Source organism: Apiospora hydei (assembly GCF_038363865.1).
Source record: "Apiospora hydei strain CBS 114990 chromosome Unknown utg000005l_segment0_segment0, whole genome shotgun sequence".
Taxonomy (NCBI): domain Eukaryota; kingdom Fungi; phylum Ascomycota; class Sordariomycetes; order Amphisphaeriales; family Apiosporaceae; genus Apiospora; species Apiospora hydei.
This window is the reverse complement of record NW_027117364.1, coordinates 2953100-2972521: the sequence shown is the minus strand read 5'-3', so window position 1 is coordinate 2972521 and position 19422 is coordinate 2953100. Positions and strand designations below refer to the sequence as shown.

Sequence of the window (19422 nt, the reverse complement as noted above, 5' to 3'; positions counted from 1 at the left end):
AAGAGCTTTATAAAAGGCAATCTTATATCGAAAATATGAGACACACCCGCGCAGAAGAATACAAAGAAAGAGACCATTTCCGCAACCCCCTTCTGGCTCAGTAGCCCCCTACACCCCAACCCTGTAGGGGGTTGTCCCCAGGTAGTGCGGTTACCCACTCATCCTTAGGATCAGGCACGACGGAGTCGATAACGCACTTGTCGTCCTTGTTGACACCCCCAATGATCGTAGGACAGGTATCCATACCCCCGGACCCGGTGTCGCACTTGTCAATGATGGCCCGCAGCGTGTCCTGGTCCCAGCCGCTGACGAAGTCGGCGTGCAGGCTGTAGCCAGTACGATCGCCGTCCGACAGCACAAACGGCTGGCTCCTGCCGTCGGGCCTCCAGTCCGCCGCGAAGCGCGGCGTGTCGTAGTAGACCTCGAAGAACATGTGGGGGACGTGGACCCAGCCCGAGGGGCAGTCCAGCTTGCCGCGGTTGTCCGAGGGGAAGGCCATGTTGTTGTGGTGATCGTCGAGGCCCGCGGCCGGGTTGTAGCACGACGGCAGGTGGATGTCCTGCCGGAGCGGCGACGCGTACCCGTCGCAGTTGATCACGGGGGAAGCCCGCGCCGGCGCCGCGGTTCCCTGGGTCCGCCAGGCCTCCGCGTGTGCCGTCGGAGCCCTTGGGGTACCGGTCCGGATCGCCCTGCGCGGGACACGTGAACTGGACCGGCTGGATGGACCCCATGGATGGATCGAGCTGCAGGCCGCCTGTTGCGGGTGGAGTGCGCTTCCGGCTTCGCCGCTGACGATCTTGAGTCCGGGTGGGAAAGGCTCAATCTTGTCGTTGGTCACATCAAAGCTAGGGGAAAGGGGTGTCAGAACATCCCAGACATATTGCCAAGTCAGGTGAGAGGGTACAACGAGTGAACTCACAAATAATACACCTGCATGTAGAATAGGGGCACCTTCTTGAAAGTGCCGTTGTGCGGCGACTGATACCAGATGCCCGGCACCCAGTAGTTGCTCTTGTCGTTCTTGATCATGGAGTTGGTGCACTTGGACTTGAGCAACTGGTCGCCCCGGACGGTCAAGCCGAAGTTGCTGCCGCCCATGACCCCGTGCGAGTGGGCCGAAGCGGTGCCGGGGCTGATGATGGGATCCATGCGGCCCTCGGTTGAGAACTTGTCGGCTACATTGTTGAACCGCAGGACGCTGAAGGCTCTAGTGGCTCTCCCGGCAAGGGCGCAGCTGCGGCGCAAGTGGCCAGACAGAGGGTCAAGATCTGCATCATATTGCACAACAACGACGTGCGGTGTTACTAGGGGACACGGATATATCAAAAGAGTATTGCTTGCAGGGTCATCTAGTCGATGCATCTGGAACTGATCTACTCCTCTGGACGATCACTACTTTTCCCGAGGCTTTATATGCCTCGAGCACGTCGGCGTTGTTTGCTACCTGCCTAGGTATACTTGACACTCCCTTGACAGTTGAGTATGGTATCACTCGAAGCGAAGTATGGTGGCTACTATGCAATCTATAGTATGTGGACGCAGGGAGCCGATTGGATCAACAGGATTGGACGAATAGTAGTTTTGTCACCCCCTTTCTGCCCCTTCACATAAATTACCAGCGAGCCCTGATTCAACGCCATCGTTGTTGGTGCATCCGCACTCCTGTCAGTTCCCAAAGCATTCGGCTCTGGCACTGCGAATAGAAAACGGTCGGGCAAGGGGTTGGCGCTGTCAGGCGCTCCAGGATCCTGCAATCTCAGCTGCACGGGGAGTACCGCGCCACCGGCAGGGTGATGTGATGAGCAAACAACAGCGCCGTTGGCAGCCTATGTTCACGTAATCAATGAGGGACGATGTCGATGACATCGCAGAATACAGAAGCATGAGGTCGTGGTTACATAGTATAGGGTAGGTATATGACGATACTACTATCTATTTGTTGGCCTTTCATGAGCAGCGCACTGGTATGGATGGCTGGATAGATATTTGGAGACTGGAGACTGTCAGGTGAAAATTGTCAGCTCTTGGCACGGAGTTCGGATCATAAGGGTGCGGGCGGGAAGGTGGCGGGCCCCTGCCGCACCGGGAAACAGGGCAAAGAAAGTGGATGGATGGTGCATGTCTCAATATGTGATATGATCTCGGGTACCCTTGCTACCCTGGGGTGGTCAGCAAAGGCATATGTCTTGATTTGCTGAAACGTGGCCATGTATGGATAAGCCGTCGCTTGTCCGTTTGTAGGCATTTAGGTGGGGGGGTCAACGGGGGGGGATTGGACGCTGGACTAATAAATGCATGGCACTGCGCTGAACTACCTAACATACATGTAGCCAGGCGGAAGGGTGCGCCAGCACGACTCGAGAACGACCGTGACCGTCGCCGTGCCTTTCGGCCCTTGCAGGAGACAGAAGCAGGAGAGGCGCAAATGGCCCAGAAGGTTGGTTCGTCGGCTGCGGAGCACGACGGAAGAACAGCCAAAACAGGTCAATTGAAGCCCAATCGGAGGGGCAAACCAAGAACATGTCGCGGGAATCCGAGGCTTGGAAAGGATGTTCGGCACATCAGATGCATCCCAGTCACCAGTGGCAGATGGCAATATGGGACTTTTTTGGGGTGGCGCCTCTGGCTAACAGTGGGATCGGGAACATCTACTTGTACGTGCCTTGATGCTAGTACTTGTCGCTTGCCGACTCCCGGCTCTCACACGCGCTAGGCCGCAAGGGGGCAAGATCGTCAGGGCTTGGCAGCAAACTGCACGGCAAACTGGCGCCGCAGCTCACACGAAATGGGTGGACGTCGTGCTCGGTCGGGGGCATCTCCAGCACGTCTCCAGTGCCTTCAGGGCCTCCAGTGCCTCCAGTCAATGCTTTTTCCCAGAAGTCGGGCATGGCTAACCGGCACGCTGCTACCACTTAATATCACCGCTGATAAGTGATAATTACCTAAGGTATGACGCGTCAATTGAGCATATATGAAATGTATACCTGCCGTTTTGTGTCACCTGCATTTCCCGACAAGAGCTAAACAAACGCAGCAGGGCATGCACCGCGTCGAGTCGAGTCGCATTTGGCATTTGGGTCACGTCCAATTGAATCATGGCTTTTCGGCGATAATCATCCATGGCATGGATGCCAACAACCTCGCCTCACCTCACCTCACGCCAGGCTGGTTTCTTCTTTTTTGCACATGTTCGTCATGCAGCGTACCTGTAGATTGTAGATAGCAGAAGCAAGACAGACGGAAGATCGGCGATTAGATTGGAACATCTCTATCTGCATGCATATCTTTGCCTTGCTTTGCTTTGCTCACTGATGAGACTCACCGCACAGCACAGTACGCAGAGGGAAAAATAGGAGGGAGTGGGATTGGCTGATTGATTGATTGGGTTGAGTCCTGTCCGCAAAATTGGGAAAAGGGTCCCTTTTTCCCGTCGGTAGCCTCTAGTGCGTCTCCCCCATAGCCAGCCCATAGCCAGCCCATAGCTCCAGTATGTATCGTATCTGGGCCGGCGACAATTGGGATTTTCTCCCCTTCTAGACTTCCTGCATGCCTGACCTGCACCTGCTGGCGGTATCACTGCACTAGCTACAGTAGTGGTGCTTCTCGCTTTTTGCCTTGCCCGCAACACCTAATTTTTCATCATCAGCTACTGCCTGCCTACTGGACCTAGGCGCGCCGCATAACCACCGTCCCCCTCCCTTGGCCGCTGTTTTTGCTTGGAGGCGGTTGTGCCGACTAGCCGTCTTGCGCCGTCTTGTCCGTCTTTTCCTGGGCAGTTGCCCCTCCACTTTCTCTAACATTGAACCTTCCACTTCTCAGAAATCCCACACATGCTCGCCTGAACCTGGTCCGTGCCGCCCCGTCAAAACCTTCAATTGGGCCAACTGTTCCTGCCCTTCAAATGCCCGGCTATCTGCTCTGCTGATCTCATCCAATGTCCCAAAACCCCCAATACCGAGAGCTGATATCCCGAGCGCCCATGAGCCCATGAGCAGAAACTGCCTCATCTACTTAATCTGATCACCATCCCCGCGCCCACCACTCGCTGCAGACAACGCCGGCGGGGTTTTGCGACTTGGTGAATGGGTCTCATGAGGGAGTGCCACTGCAGCAATTATGGCTTCCGACCGCACCACCAGCCCTGTTGACAAACAGAAGCACCTATCGGAAGTCATGTCCCATAGCTCGGAAGAAAACAACCAGGACCACGGCCACCTCAGGGGCCACGATGATGCAGCCACAACCCAACCCCAGCTGGTTCCGCAGCAATCTCAGCCCGATGATCTTTACGCCCTCGGCAAGCTGGATGGCGACAGTGAAAAGGAGAAGACGGGCAATCCTCTTTTGTCAAAGTCCCGGACCAGTCGCAGGGGCAACATCCTCATCATCAGCATTGTGGGGCTGATCGTCGCCGCTGGTATTGTTGTCGGCGCCGTCCTGGGCGTCAAGGCCCGCAGAGACGGCGCGAACCAGGGCAACGCCGGAAACGACACTGCGCGCCTGCTGCTCAAGGGATCGCGCCTGGCCGTCACGGGTCGGCGCATTCCCGGCGATGGTTTCAACATCCGCCTGTTCTACCAGGGCGGCGATGGCAAGATCCGCATGTCTGCATACGAGAATACCGAGGCCACTTGGCAGCCCCCCGTGACTTTTGACAGCATTTCAGCCAGGAACAACACGCCCCTCACGGCAGCTATTGACTTGTCATATGTGAGTGTGCAACCCCAACTCTCAGCCCGGCTGCGTTTTCTTTCGTCAATTAGCCCGCACTCCTGCCGATCATGCGTCGCGCGACCAATCTCGATGGTATTTTTGCTGACAGCTCTTGCAGCCGCACTTCCAACTTTACTATTTGAATGATTCGTCTATCTTGGAAGGTGTGTACCTATCCGAGGACGACACTTCGCCTCGGGAGGATGGTATTGGCCACCAGCCCGTCAAGGTCGATCTCTCATCGGCCCTGACTTCGTATTGGCCATACCTCGTGACTCAGGATTCCGATTCGAACTTTCGGAAGTTCACGTGGAATGGCGACACCTACACCAACCAGAGCATGGGCGTGAACGGTTCAATTGGCTCCAGCCTGGGCCTGATACCGGCCATCCGCCAGTACCGAAGCCCATACCCTACCGGTCTTTTCTACCGAAACAGCTCTGGCTACCTGGCGCAGCACCTCTTCGGTGGGGACGATTTCGCCGATGCAGCCATTAATAACAACTCCATTGGTGAGTCAAACCAACTCCGGGTCCTCGTTTCTATGCTCCCTGCTAACTCACTGAAAGCGAATATGTCTATTGCCATCCCTGAATGGTCTGCCATCAGCGTGATGACTTCCTCCAGAAAGGCGAGCAACTTGACGGACACTTATGTGCTGTATCAAGACCAGTCCCACGCTTTCTTTGTTGCGTCGCAAGTTGAGACCAACAGCTGGAACATTACGTATCTGGATATCGCCGACGATGGCAGCGACATCGCCTGCCTGACGGAACAGGTCGGCGTAACCGAGTCGGCCGGTTCGTCGAACGTCAACCCCGACCACGTGTGGCTGTCGTCCTCAACCGATATGGCTCGATGCTATTACCAATCCAATAACTGGCTGCGGGAGATTCGCCTCAGTCCCACAGGATGGGATCATGGCCCGGCTATCCCGATGGTCTGATCGGGTTAATATGACACCATTATCTTGATTTTGAATAGCATGATCGACTTAGATGGAAACTAATGTCGTCTTTCTTGGCGTTTAAGGAGCTGTCAACTGGATATACCTTGCATTTACATCATAGCCTCACACGGCTCACCTTACTGAATGGTGAATGGGTGGGGTGTCTTGTTTTCAGGTCAATATTTACCATTTGATACCACGGTGGGAGTTGAAGGTATGAACTTATTCAATACATAATACGGCACGTACGCTGCTCTACACCATGCATATAGTCAAAGTAGAGCGGAAATATAACCAAAACGTACCCTCCCACTCAAGCATATTGTCTTTCTGGCAGCTCTGGTCGACTGCGCAGCGGCCTTCTCTTTGTCAAATAAAACATCAAACTGCAAAACCCCCGAGTCGGCACTTTGGCATAGGGTTTGGCGCATTTTCCCGCCTCACCCCGGGTCAAGAGGGCCTCTTGCATGTGTGTATCAGCTCGGTTTCGTTGTCAGAGTTCTTGTATCCGACTCTAGCTTGCTAGTGGGAGAACCAGCCAGCAGGAAGACTGGGGGCAACGGTTCAGACGTAAGTAGAGTATGCACAATACACGATGTATACTCATAGGGGTAACGGGTGATTCAGGGCGTCAGTAATAATCGTTCCATCCGCGAGCATCCAGGGGGTTAAACTTCTGGGGCAGGTCTATGATGGCCAACTTGACACGTAGATGGCACCTGCAGTAGCAGGGCTTGGACCGACGCTACGTTATAGACTCCCGTTTACCTGGGATACAAAGCAGGTCCTTGTGTCTCAAAATGGCTTGCCGGGGGCAATAAAGGGGTAACAATGGGATTTGTTTGCCTGTATACTTTGACCAGAGGGACAAGATGAAGGGTTCGTACGAACGTTTGTTTGGAATGGCGTCGGCAACAAAGAAGACAAGCATCCTTGCTGCATTGTTACTACCCGGTAGTGAAATTAGTATATTCAGAAGCACCCGTCAAAGCCCATTGTTTGATGAACCCTGGCCAATGTCCAAAACTGCGTATACAAATATGAGACAGGCGCCAATGCCTGTTGTTCAACAGTGACAAGTCAGATCCAGAAGTGTATACATGTTTCGAGACAGCTGGCATTGATTCTTTTCTGGTTGAGTTAGGGCTACCCTTTGAAAGGATTTTGTATATATCTGGACTCGGCTGTCAAATCTGTGTTACTGGAGGTTTGATACTTCGCTCTTCTGGACACCAGAGACCCAGAAACTACTGTCATCGACACAAACACACATCTATCTAGGAACGGCAGAGCTCAAACGCACTATAGTAAGCATACCTACATACTATACTATAGTACTGCGAGCATCTTGACTACCCCTAGATTAGTTCTGCGCAAGAGAGGAACTGCAGACCACATCGAAACTTTTGACCAAACATCATCCCAAGATGTGTCGAAGGACTATAATTCACCACATGCACCACGATGTGCGCACAGCCATCACGCTATCAACGCAGGTCGACGACGGTCAGGCTGCCCCGCTATATGTGCACCCGTACCGCACGACAAAGCACACCTGCGACATTAACGTCGCCCAGTCGCTGGCGCACATCGGGCTCCGCATGGAAGCCGCCGGCGAGGATACGGAGGAGGCGGGGGGAGAAGCAGCTGCGCCCCTGCGAGTACCACAGCTGCTGCGTGTGCCAGTACGCCGTCAAGCGGTGCGGCCGCTCCCCATCAACGTCGACGCGGTCGAGGACTTGGCCGAGCCCGAGGAGTGCGCCGATTTCCTGCTGGAGCACCGGCACGCCCCGCTGAACGTCCAGAAGCTGATCTGGAACCAGTGGGCCCGGGTCGTGGATCGCCTAGGCGACAACGGCAGCGGCACGGTTGTGGGTCTGCCGACGGCTCTGGCGGCGAACCCGCATCAGCAGCAGCAGAAGCAGGGACCTTCCCTGCCCAAGCTGCCCGAAGCCCCCAAGTGGCGTGATCTCGAATACGTCACGTTCGGGGAGAGCTGGCGGCCCGTCTTCCGGCGGGACAGGGACATGTACCTCGGCTGGTCGGTCTGGATGTTCGACCGCTTGGTCGAGCTCCAGACGGCCCGCGAGGAGGACGCCCGCGCGGTCGCGGAGCTGCGGCGGCGCGGGCTCGCGGGCGGCTTCGCGCTCATGGACCGCATGGCGACGACGTCGGCGGACGTGCGGGCCGCGGAGGGCTTCATCCGGAACGAGTACCTGTGGGCTGCTACGCCGCCGCACTAAGTAAGTAGTGCTCCTCGCGTCGAGGATGGCATGTTTATTGGCCAAAGTGGAGGTAAGTACATAATGTACCGCAAGTAAAAGTGTTATTTCGAACTGGTTTCTTTTGAAAGACAAGAGAAGAAATAGGTAAGGGTGTCGCTCAAGCCGAGAGATTGGGGGAAGTTAGGTCGGGGTCCTGGAATAAGGCTACTTTGGGTGCCCCGATAGGTAAGTCTTGTGTCAGCGGGTAAATGTTTGATTGACAGGGACGTTGCATCCCATCAAGCACCTTGTCAGATCCAGTGAGTACATAGATGTATGGATATAATTATCCATAATTTGACGCATTAATGTTATCGGCCTGACGTTGCCACGCTCAATGTATCTTACAATCTCGGGAATGAAATGGGACCCGGTGACGCTTCGAGTATGCTGATTATCGTTTTCTTTTTCTTCCTTTCTCGCAACCTTCCTTTTCAAGAAGCACTTCAAGGATGGAAAGAGAATCGTGCCGCATGCTCGCGTGGATAAAATTGCCTGGGCTGAAATCCGTACTGGGGTTTGACCGACGCAAGAATCAATACATGTACAAGTGCTGCTGCAATTGAAGATTTGAGGTCTAGGCTGGTTCTATTTACAGCTCGAGTGGTTGCTGATTCGCCGGTGCCCCCATGCACTACTAATCCTTGCTAGCTGATAGGGGGTTTGGGGGTTTGAGGGGCCGCAATGTTTTGCTTTTTTTCTTCCCTGCCTTCCTTTTCTTAACGGGAGTTATCGTGCCTCCCTCCTTAGTAATGCCCAAGAAGACTCATCAATTATGAACACCACCCGTTGTAAGCTACTAGCTAGATTTATGATCAACAGAAATTCACCGGCTGACTACATGCATGCATGGGAACGTACGTGCCTGAATGCGGTTTTCGTGAAAGCTTAAGCGTGGTGCTGCCAAGCGGTGCCTCAGCGCCAGAAATCGCCCGAACGATTGGGCCATTTTAGGGCCAGGCACTGTCGTTGATCCCGCCAGCGCCCGCCGCTAGTCCCCCATCATCCACTGCCGCCGGCCATTATACCTCGAACTCATCTTTGTTCCGTGGATCTACCCTTCAACGTGTGCCAAAAGCATGCATATCTGCAGGCCCGTCGTGGCTTGTGACAGGTCAGCACAGTGTCGAGTCTTCATTGATCTCGTTCTGATGGCTGGGTGGAAGGGGTGGATGTGATCAACGGTTGCATCTCGGTAAGCTGATAGCCCCCCTGCCTGATACTCCCACCACAGTCGCTGACCGGCCAGAGAATTGAGACTATTCGATGCAGCAGCACTTGCCAAGGCCGCATACAGTCAGCCTCTCTCCTTTCGCTATGCTATGATTGCAACCCTTACCACCTGTGCCCAGGCGGGCCTCGCATAGGATATCGCCCCGGAGTGGGCATGGGCACGGGCACGAGAAGAAACTACTCGTGCTCGCTTGAGAGAAGCCGAGGCGCAGTTTCCCTTGATAAGGAAGGGCCTGCATCATTTCCATTGAGTGATCGACATGATGTTTACTCGATTCTTCCCCGGTGTCTCGTTCCTACAGTCGCAGAAGCACCTTACCTGACAATGGCCCCTTCGAGAACTGAGTCGGTGTCGGTTTCCGGTTCATCCGGCTGCCTCTCGCCTAAGACACCATCTTCTCTCTCGTCCAGGAGCCAGTCTTCCATTGCCCGTGGGCCTTGGGCAGACGAGCCATGGCCCCTCTTCGAGACCCCTGGGAGAACGCATAGCGCCGGCCACCCCGCCATCCACATCGCCAACGAGGCAGCTCATACCTACAATGCCATGTTCCGTGGTATCAACTCCATCTTCCTCCAGGCTCCCTTCGTAACAGCTGCCGAAGATGTATCCGACTTGCTCTTCCTCGCGCACTGCCTGGGCTGCTGGATCGCCCGGCATCACAACACCCTCTACTCCCGCGTCTACCCCAAGTACGAGGCCGTCTTCGGCCGGCCCGGCGCCCTCACTGGCCCGTCGCCGTCCCAATCTGAGGAGGACATGTCGTTCATCTCCGTCCTGGAGACCCTGATCAACTACGCCGCGGAGACTCAAGCGCAGCCTCAGAGGTACGACCCCACCGTGCTGCTGGGGATCCTCGAGGACCTGGCGCCGGGGCTGCACGCCCACGCCTTCGCGCAGATCATCAAGTCGATCGGCATGGTGTCGCTGTGTGGTGAGCCCGGCTCGCCAGCTGCCGAGGCCCGTGCCGTCGCACTCCTCAACGCTTGGCGCGCCCTCGACGCCGAGGCGGCGGCCGCCGCCGACCGGCCCCTCGTGCTGCCCATGCTGGTGCGCCTGCGCGACACCACGTTCGAGGGCGGCAACGACTGGCCGCGCCTGCCCGTCCTCGCCGTGCACGTCGTCGCTGACCGCTTGTCGCCTGCACATGCCGGCTCGTGGCGGTTCCTGCCATGCACCATCTGGGGTAAGCCTCAGGAGCTACCGTTCCTGGCCCCACAGGGGAAAGAGCCGAAGGGCAAGGGGAAGGAGGTAGCATGGGTTTCCAGTCTTGCGTCGACGACACACTCCTCGTCGCAGTCTTTGGTGTCGCCAACGCCTGTTTCCATCTGATTGTCTCTCAGCTCACTTCTACCAAGATATCACGTCAGCGTACATAACAGGGGAAACCCCATTCAAGGGCTCGCTATATTTATAGCTTCTAATCACAATTTTGTTCCAGGACCTCAGGCATGGAGCTAGCGTGGAGATATTTTCAAATCAGCAAGCAACTTAGGTTTACATCATCTGGTATCTAATTTGCAGCATTGAAGTACCATGGTCATATGAAACCCGTGATATGTGGTGTGGTGAAAGCTTGCATCGGAGACTCATTAAACTTCGCGGGCCACAAAATACCGGACTTGGATGCTCATCCCCACGTACTTGCTTCACCAATAGACCCAATACTTCAAATACAACTTGCAGCTTATTGGCAAAGCTATCATTTCATAAGTCTCCGCCAAGAATAGGTCACATGCTCACGGGAGGTAAGTATTATTGATGCCTGTAGTTAAATCACCCCCCCCTTTTCTAGTGGCACTATTTCTGGATGCTGGGAAGTATCGGGCAAGACACAGCGTAATTATGCATTGCAGAAATCACCGGCCTGAACGTTTTATGTCAGGCTTGCAGCTCATATATAATGCGTCAACGGAATAAATATATGGTCGCCGATGGAGTTCCCGAATGTCGTGCCACCCTCCCTTTGGGCACCCAACGCTGATTAATGTTACCCAAACAGCTGGCACCACACCAATCGTCCCTCGAAACTTGGATCCTATCAATGAACAGCCATGAGCGGTTGAGGCAGCGTCAGGCCTTGGTCCATCCCAGCTGCATAGTTATGCTTCGCATATTGCTGGACCTATCAATAGTCGCTGGGCGCTACTTCGGATGACGTAAAACATGTCTCTCTTGAGGTGAACTCTGCTCGGACTAGAAAAGACGTCGGCACTTGCTTGGTGGTGCACATGGGACAAATGATTCTGAGTAGTGACACGACGTGGTGCTGCTGCCCGACTCTCTACTCTTTCAGTAAAAAGGACCCTCAACTTCAACATAGAGACACAGCACAAGCACAATCGTTGATGACCAAAATGGTACTGAATTGATATAGCTCATACAACATGAGTTCCTCACTTGATGTTTCATTTTTCTTTTCCTTCTATGAGTACAACCCGTCGTCGGAAAACTTCCTATGCATATATTTCACGAAAAAAGGAGCCAGATGCAGATACCATGCAAGCAAGCCTCAGCGCGCAACCGAGCTTCGCCACAGCATAAACACACTACTCTCCTCTGAGATACCTGACAGCCCGTTGTTCGAAGAATATATCTGTTGCCTCTGTTGCAATGAAGGCTACGCTCGACATTGTGACAGGATAGAGGACGACGACATCCTCCCGCACCTGACCGCAAGATGGAAGAATGAAATCCTCCAGCAAAGGGGCTTGCCCAGCAGCGTGCAAGTTAGTTCTGGTCCCCGTCTTCCATTGCCTGAATTCCGTCCGCGTATGAGAGATCCCGGCCCTAAGGATTCCGTCTCTTACAAGATTAGCGACCGCCTCGTGAATCGAGATGTGGAGACTGGTTCTCTGTACATCTTTTCTCGCTCCTCTTCACCCGGATACGTCAAGATCGGCTGGACTGCACGCGGCGTCCAGGGCCGTCTCGACGATTGGGCTGAGTGTGGCTACAAGCCGAACCTCTTGTTCCAGGTGGACGATGTCCCACATGCCCAACGGGTCGAGACGCTTACACACTGCGAGCTCATAAAAGAGTGGCGTAAAGAGAGGCCGTGCAAGGGTCCCAAATGTGGAGGGAAGGAACATCAAGAGTGGTTTGAAATCAGCCGCGAGAGGGCGATTCTGGTGTTGGGCCTCTGGGCAGGATTCATGAGCAAAGTTGTGCCATATGACTGGAGCGGGTCTTTGAAGTTGGAGTGGAGGCAATATGTGAAGCAAGCGGGCAAGGTGGTGACTGCTCGTCATCTATGGGAGCATCATTCAGCTTCGTTAGCCAGAAGGGAAATCCGCCAGACGGTTACTGATGACACGGATCGTGTCACCTATGTCAAAGTGGAGGAACAGAAAGGGGACAGCGTGCATGCAACGGGAGAAAGCATTGGCTCGGTTGCTAGTTCATGCGAAGTGAAAGAGGAGGAAGCTGAGGAGGAGGAGGAGGACGACGACGACCGTTTATATGTCGTGGAAGACAAGAGGGGGTCAGTGGCCAAGAAATGTGAGGAGGAGGGCCGAGGGGGCCGGCAACTGGATATGAATTCGACAGAAAAGAAGAGTGATACGGATGTATCAGCCAAAACATGCAAGATGGGTGATGAGAAGGAAGGTGGTCAGGGTTCGCCAAAGAATGAAACCGAGAAGGACGACATATTGCATCCAGAGGAAGAGACAACTGGTGCTCAGAGTAGTACCTACGAGACGGGAAGGAAGGAGAAATCGCTCGCTAGGAGGTGGCGGAAGAAAAATACTCTGATACATGAGAAGCTACGAGTCAAACCTGCTGGTCTTTCGGCGGAGTGTTAAAAGATAGTCGGTGGTGATTTCAGTCTGCTAGTTTTCGTGTGGTTTAGCTGAGTACGCATCGGGTTTGACAACCGTTAAGTTACACTCTGGTCTTTTTCATGGGCTGCACATGCTCGGAAATCTTCAGTATTTGTGTGACCGGAGACACAAAGTGTTTTATGACTCTATCCGCAACTCGGGGGTCTGGGAGACGCAATGTCCAATCGATAAACACAATAGGGGCCGATATCTAATAAACAGTGTAGTGTTGCAGCGCTTTTCGTATCAAGGAACACCACCATCAAGAAGAAAATTTCCCCTGATAGAACCGAGCAATATTCATTGCGAAGTAGCACATTTCCCGAACCCAGTCGTGCGCCAGCCGATGCATGTGTGTCCCGCGACGCAACAATAAGCATTCGGCCCACAGGGCTCACCATCAGGAATGCAACGGTCCATTGGCTCCTGAGGGTAGGTTAGCAAAGCTAAAATCCTTGTCTATTGCATGAGAGATATCTGAGGAATAGGGGCAATCAAAGCCTTGATTAACTTAGACGTACGAGTTGGCCAGGCACGGGACCCGTAGGGATTGCCGTGGAATAGGCCGTAGCAAACCAAGCGGCGATAATGGTAAATAGTGAGAGCTTCATGTTTATTGTGGACATTCAAGCTAAATATAGTCGACTTGAGTGGTTCCTGATTTTATAACCGTATACAGTAAGGATGTAGTAAGATATTCGCGGTTAGGAGTTTAAAGGGGGAAGCTGTGAACTCTAACCTCTGTGGGCCGTGGTCGATATAAATATATGCCATCTTGCAAATTCTGCACAACCAACATTATTTTCAGCTTAATAATGTCACAAAAGTGTCTAGTCTACGTGCTATTCGTAGGAATCCAGGCAGTTGGATGAGGAGAAATCACCAACAACAGCCTTGGCGATGTACTCCTCTGGAATGGGCCACGTAAGACTACATCATCAGAACCAACGGTTGGAGTCATATGATCCTTACGTATATTGTGCATTCCAATATACATTTGTACTCAATCCAAGTCATTTGTCAGGGTGTATTGGTCTTAATGTGTTTTCAGAATGTTGGATGTTGGCTATCCGACTTGTATTAAATCGTGATAGTATTAATCCGCAACCCATCTGAGCGATTTGGCTGCCCTCGTTTTTGTTCCTTCTAACTGGAAACTGGACAGTCTCAATACGTCAACGCCAGGAAGAAACTAATCATAGCGAGCCCCCTCCCTTTTTTTATTTTCTAAAATTTCGTAGACACAACATGCCCCCTCAAGAAGTGTTACTCCTTAAGCGCCTCTCTTCTTCCCTTGAACCAGCGGTGATTGATGACCTGATCTGCAGCCAGACGCTCCTTGGGGTCATATTTGAAGATGCCTTCGAGCAGGTCTCCGAACACTCTCCGCTCGTTTTTGCTCATCTGCCACACGACTAGTTGCTCGGGGTCGCCCTTCCAATGCTGCTCGGCTTTGCAGGCCTCACCGATGCCGATACGGCGCCCACGGTCTCGGTCCCAATCGCATATACACGGGTTGGAAGAATCGGGAAAGTTTCCCTTCTTGTAGGGTAGCCCCTTTTCTATGGCACGTTGCAAGTCGTTGTTGATTTCGTGCCCCTCGCTCTCAGAGAGTCCGGCTGTCTTTGCAGCTACTGGGGAGATAAATGCACCATTGAGTGACTTCGTAGGCTCTGCAACACGGGAGCTCTCTGTGGCTTCCTCGCCGGCCGGGGAAGCGGAAGATCTAGATGTCTTCCGCTTCTTCTTGACTGGACCATTATCGTCATCGGAGCTGTAATAGTCGCTAGAGCCATCATAAAACGTGAACTCCCGTCCCTCCTTCAGGTGGTGTTTGAACATCTGCTCCGCTCGACTGAGGTAGCCCTGTATCGTGTACATCCTGTGGGACCAATCATCTTTGGTTTTTTGGTAGATATCAAGCGTTATAGGTATCGACAATGGATCTCCTGGTCTCCAATGAGTCTTGCGATTCGCGTCGACCGAGTAACTGTCGTGCAGTTTCAGCTTGTCTGATACATCCTCCTTGTATATTTCTGGTAATGGCCCCCAACGCCACTCCATATCCTCCAAGACCCATCTCCACCCCGCGTTCTCTCGGACAAGAGGCCAGGACGTTCGTAGCTGTAACATGACACAGGCCAGAGCCCAAAGATCAGTTGCCGGCCCTCTCGGGGAACGCCTGAATAGCAGCTCAGGGGCAGCATTGGATCGGTATGACATCTGCTCGGGGGGCAGTTTGGACGTCTCATAGGATAGACCAAAGTCAATCAGAACGAGTTTCCCAGTCCTGAAGTGTGATTCCAACTGCAAAGTCGGGGCGCTGTGCATCGTGTAATCGGGGGCGTGGGGATAGGCCGGCCGGCCGGAGAGCCTCTCAACTTCCGAAAACTCAAGGGCTCCTCCAATGTGTTGTTCGAGCTCATGTTGGCTTAGTTTCTCGACGGAATCATCTAGCCGCATTGCAATGTTCTCAATCCTGATGTCGCCGTGGCATATGCCTTTATCGTGTAGATACTTCACTGCCAAAGCTAGCTGGAAACACAAGTCGGTCAGCAGCGTAGGGCTATGGAGCCCATAGCCAGACGGGGGAATGGAAAGCATGGATGCCACGAGTTTCGATACGAAACACAGATGCTTCCCATTCGGCCCATCCTGCCAGAAATAGCTTTCCGGTAATCCGATGTGGTTGAGCTCCAGCTCATCGCGGTCGATGTTCTCTAGTAACTTGAAGATCTTAAGCTCTGTGTTGTCATCGGTCGAATCTTCCGCTTGCAAGACTTTTACGGCCCTCCATGAATCGATTTCCGAATCTTTGCACAACCATACGGTTGATCGGTAACCCCAACCGAGTTTGTTGGCAACTTCATACCTGCCGCGCTGGCCTAGTCTGTCGCCAAACATGATGGGATGGAACCCACCAGGCCTATATCGTTCCTTGTCTTCGTGCTCAAACTCTTCACCGGGGACCTTCACATACACTATCCCTTCCGGTTCGAGCTCCGAACGGGGTGGTGACGAACACCTGTCTCTGCTTGGATTGCGCCCCGGATCAACGCGTGGTCTCCGACGCCTCCGAAGGTAATCTTCGTATGAATCGAACTCATCGTAAATCCAAAAATGGTCATCGCCCCAGGCGCGTGTCTGGTCACGCTCTTCACGTTCCTGGTTTTGATCTCTCCTAACCCTGTGCCTATCTCTTGGCTGTCGGTCTTCTCGGTCCCTATCATCACCATGATTAGCTTGATCTCGGTCCTCCTCACAATCATTGCGGCGACAAGGGCTACGGAATTCACGCCTGCCCCTTGTCGGCGATGAGGAGCGCCGACGATCCATGTTCTGTGCGTGGGCGATGGATACGACCTAAGGGGAGGAATCAAAACCAGGATACGTAGGACTTTTCGAACTGTTGTCGCCTTCCAAGCACCTAAAGCAGGTCTTGGTGAGGTACCACACATACAACAAAAGGAAAGCGACAGTTTCCCGCTCTGGTGCTTTTCTGATGTTATGTCAATGAAGATGCAAACACTGTCAAGAATCTCAGCAAGAAAATCTTATCTGGTGGTAAAGACAGAAAAGAACAAAGAAAATGTCCTTATCTGGAGCCCCAGTCCTTTGTTCTGTAATCCATTGATCAGCGGTCTGGCGAAATTACGACAAAGAGAATTGGCCAGTGGGTAGATGGAGCCAGCCCCTGCCTATAACGGAGTTTGGATACGTCCTCTTCTCTGTACTTAGTCTCTCCAATGCTTTCGATATGTCTTTACTGTATTATTGTTAGGATGCTGTTTGTCCATACATACCCTCGACAGGTGTCTCTCAGGGGTCCAAATGTACATCAATATGGTATAATCATACATTCTTTTACTACGTATTTTGATGATTCTAGAATGTTATCAACTGTTTGTTACGCATTATCTTCATTGTTGCTTCATCTTATGGTTTGGTATGACAGTGCAAGCTCTTGTCCAAGGAACAAAAACGCGCATTGAAAGGTGAAGCCAACGGTTATAATGGCATAAGACAAAGAAATAATACTAGAGTGGAAGGGTATATAACAAGACCGTAACATACTCTATATTCCAAGATGTAGCTAAACCCGACATACTATATACAAACTGGAACAGAAAATACATTTCTCATATTTCGAAAAACGACCCCTTTTTCTTTTTCTCTCTCTCTCTTTTCAATATTCAAATAGGATTCACTAGCTATCATGGCTCCGTACGTTGCTATGTCTGATACACAAGACAACGGGTGGGATGTTGGGATGACTCTTCCCCCTGGCGTGTCTGTGTCACTCGACTTACAGCAACAACAAAGGACCATGGAGTATGTTGGCAGTGGGCAGCTGGCTTGCCCCAGGGCCATATGGGTGTATAAGGCACCGTATGAGATGGCCCGGAAGGCGGCGATAGAGGACATTGTTCAGACAATTGCAGTCAAGGTAGGTGCAACTCATGCCTGGATTAGGTCTGATGTCCATACCACTGGCTATTCGTACGACGAGTTCGGCAACCGGTTGCGTCTTTATAACAGACACGGCGAGTTTATTGGGTATGAGCTGGTCGAAAAGGACCCTCATATCACCGTGAACTATGGTACGAGCGATACCGTGGTAGTTGTGCACGGTCACGTCTACGTGAAAACCAACCGGAAAGGGATGCTGACAGGGTTTATGGAGAGAGGTACCCGAGAACATGTATACAACCGCGACGATCGTATCCTCGAGCTCTGGAAGATGACCAGGGACAGCAACCGACCCGGGCCCCTGGGCGCAGCGAGATACTGCCCACAACATCCTACCGAGACCGCGAGATGTGATGAGCATTATTGCGGCCGAACTCATTGGAAAACCGAGGTTTTGAACGATCATTACTGCCCCTGTCCTCATAAAGGGCTGAGACGCGAGGACGATCACTACTGCCCTTGCCCGCATGACGTGATACGCCGGCTGGACCACTACTGCCCATGTAAATGCTCTGGAGTAGACCCAAAAAGCGATCACTATTGCCCTTGCCCACACGATGGCATGCGGGCTAGTACGAGTCCTGCTATGTAAGGGTGGAAGGGGGCGAAAGGGGGCGTTTCTGTACATGGAAAGTATTATTGGGTTCAAAGGGCACATATTCGGATAACATTAAAGAGAAACTGTACATTAAAATATACAAATAAGTATTATAGAGTACATAAATTTAAAGCTTCTCCTTCATAATACTTGACTGAGACTGTAAATAGTACTGGACTCGTGACACCTGGGCCACAGAGCTCGTTGCCATGGTGACTTCAATCGCGTGTCTGGTAGCGATCTGTGTTATGTTCAAGACGTTCAAGTAAGGAAGCAACTATTTCGAGCTGCCTATCCTCGTGAGTACGAATCGCTCACACGTAGCGCTGGCAACAACCGAGTACCAGATTTTCCGGGCGCTGTCAACCTAGACGCGATCATTCTCACCCTCTCGACCGTCTCCAGCTCTTTGACGATGTATGCGGTGCCTGCCGCCATCAACCAGGTCAAGTGGGATTGACTCGGGAAGCGGTGAAGACCCTTGGACCATCCCGAGCTGCTTGACAAGGTGAGCCGCGGAACACTGACTCTTTGCTGGAATGGTGTGGTCTCTATCAACGGTGAGCGCGATGTTCATGCTGTTGAACCTGGGCGGCGGCCCTCTTGTGCAGCAGGTCATTGACCTATCGTCGGCACCAACCCTAGCCTCCTCCGCAGCGGACGCGAACTTTCCAATCATGACCATACCGGACTTCTTCTTCAACACCATGAGCCGGAAGGTCGAAGAAGATCCAGCCTTGGTCAGGAACGGCGCTATCTGGCACGCCGCCTCTATCTATACGAGGTGCGCTCGGTGTTATACGGGGAATTGCACCAGGCCCTTGATCGAGACACTCGAGTGATTTGTCTAGGTTGAAAAGGTTGCCGACCCGAAGAATGTCAGGTTTGACTGCCTTGTGGTCGCTATGGAGGCGGGTCAAGGACATTATGGAACGCGCCCGAACTCTCCGTCTTGCGGGTCATGGAGTTTACAGCCACCACACTGAATCATATATACATCACCAAGACAGGCGAGGCTGCCACCGGGATACTCATCACCTACGAAACTGTCATGGTAGTTTGCTGGGTGCCGCTAGCTCTGCCCATTATCGCACAAATCCTCGGGTTGGCGTTTCTGTTGGCGGTGATCGTAACATGCAACAAAGTCCAATTGTGAATGGGATCGCTTCTGGCGGCGCTATATCACGGATTTGAGCATACACCGATGAGGGGGCGACCTGGAGACGAGCAGCGGCATGGCGGATGCTGCCAAGATGACCTGGATAGTCCTGACCAGTAGCAGCAACACCAAGGCAATGCGGCTAAATTACTAGAAGACAGGGAAGGCAGGTAAACGGACATCAAAGCAAGTGTCAAAAGCTCAGGGATTAGAC

The 19422-nt window shown here is 52.8% G+C and overlaps 8 protein-coding genes across 8 annotated transcripts; 6 read left to right on the top strand and 2 right to left on the bottom strand.

Moving 5' to 3' along the window:
• Positions 1-97: 97 nt before the first annotated feature.
• PG997_006375 (WSC domain protein) lies at positions 98-1362 on the bottom strand (the record flags this gene model as incomplete). The annotated part of the gene is made up of 2 exons (XM_066810690.1): positions 98-845; positions 920-1362. The coding sequence occupies 2 exons, from the start codon at positions 1360-1362 to the stop codon at positions 98-100; spliced, it is 1191 nt and encodes a 396-aa protein (XP_066669613.1).
• A 2754-nt stretch (positions 1363-4116) lies between these two features.
• Positions 4117-5659, top strand: PG997_006374 (uncharacterized protein; the record flags this gene model as incomplete). Its single annotated transcript, XM_066810689.1, has 2 exons — positions 4117-4710; positions 4832-5659. The coding sequence occupies 2 exons, from the start codon at positions 4117-4119 to the stop codon at positions 5657-5659; spliced, it is 1422 nt and encodes a 473-aa protein (XP_066669612.1).
• A 1430-nt stretch (positions 5660-7089) lies between these two features.
• PG997_006373 (uncharacterized protein) lies at positions 7090-7905 on the top strand (the record flags this gene model as incomplete). The annotated part of the gene is made up of 1 exon (XM_066810688.1): positions 7090-7905. The coding sequence occupies one exon, from the start codon at positions 7090-7092 to the stop codon at positions 7903-7905; it is 816 nt and encodes a 271-aa protein (XP_066669611.1).
• A 1579-nt stretch (positions 7906-9484) lies between these two features.
• On the top strand, positions 9485-10489 carry PG997_006372 (uncharacterized protein; the record flags this gene model as incomplete). Its single annotated transcript, XM_066810687.1, has 1 exon — positions 9485-10489. The coding sequence occupies one exon, from the start codon at positions 9485-9487 to the stop codon at positions 10487-10489; it is 1005 nt and encodes a 334-aa protein (XP_066669610.1).
• A 1055-nt stretch (positions 10490-11544) lies between these two features.
• PG997_006371 (uncharacterized protein) lies at positions 11545-12963 on the top strand (the record flags this gene model as incomplete). Its single annotated transcript, XM_066810686.1, has 2 exons — positions 11545-11597; positions 11799-12963. The coding sequence occupies 2 exons, from the start codon at positions 11545-11547 to the stop codon at positions 12961-12963; spliced, it is 1218 nt and encodes a 405-aa protein (XP_066669609.1).
• A 1284-nt stretch (positions 12964-14247) lies between these two features.
• On the bottom strand, positions 14248-15885 carry PG997_006370 (uncharacterized protein; the record flags this gene model as incomplete). The annotated part of the gene is made up of 1 exon (XM_066810685.1): positions 14248-15885. One exon carries the CDS (start codon positions 15883-15885, stop codon positions 14248-14250), a length of 1638 nt encoding a protein of 545 aa, XP_066669608.1.
• A 1312-nt stretch (positions 15886-17197) lies between these two features.
• Positions 17198-18509, top strand: PG997_006369 (uncharacterized protein; the record flags this gene model as incomplete). Its single annotated transcript, XM_066810684.1, has 3 exons — positions 17198-17842; positions 18220-18314; positions 18374-18509. 3 exons carry the CDS (start codon positions 17198-17200, stop codon positions 18507-18509), a joined length of 876 nt encoding a protein of 291 aa, XP_066669607.1.
• A 109-nt stretch (positions 18510-18618) lies between these two features.
• PG997_006368 (uncharacterized protein) lies at positions 18619-18891 on the top strand (the record flags this gene model as incomplete). The annotated part of the gene is made up of 1 exon (XM_066810683.1): positions 18619-18891. One exon carries the CDS (start codon positions 18619-18621, stop codon positions 18889-18891), a length of 273 nt encoding a protein of 90 aa, XP_066669606.1.
• Positions 18892-19422: the final 531 nt, after the last annotated feature.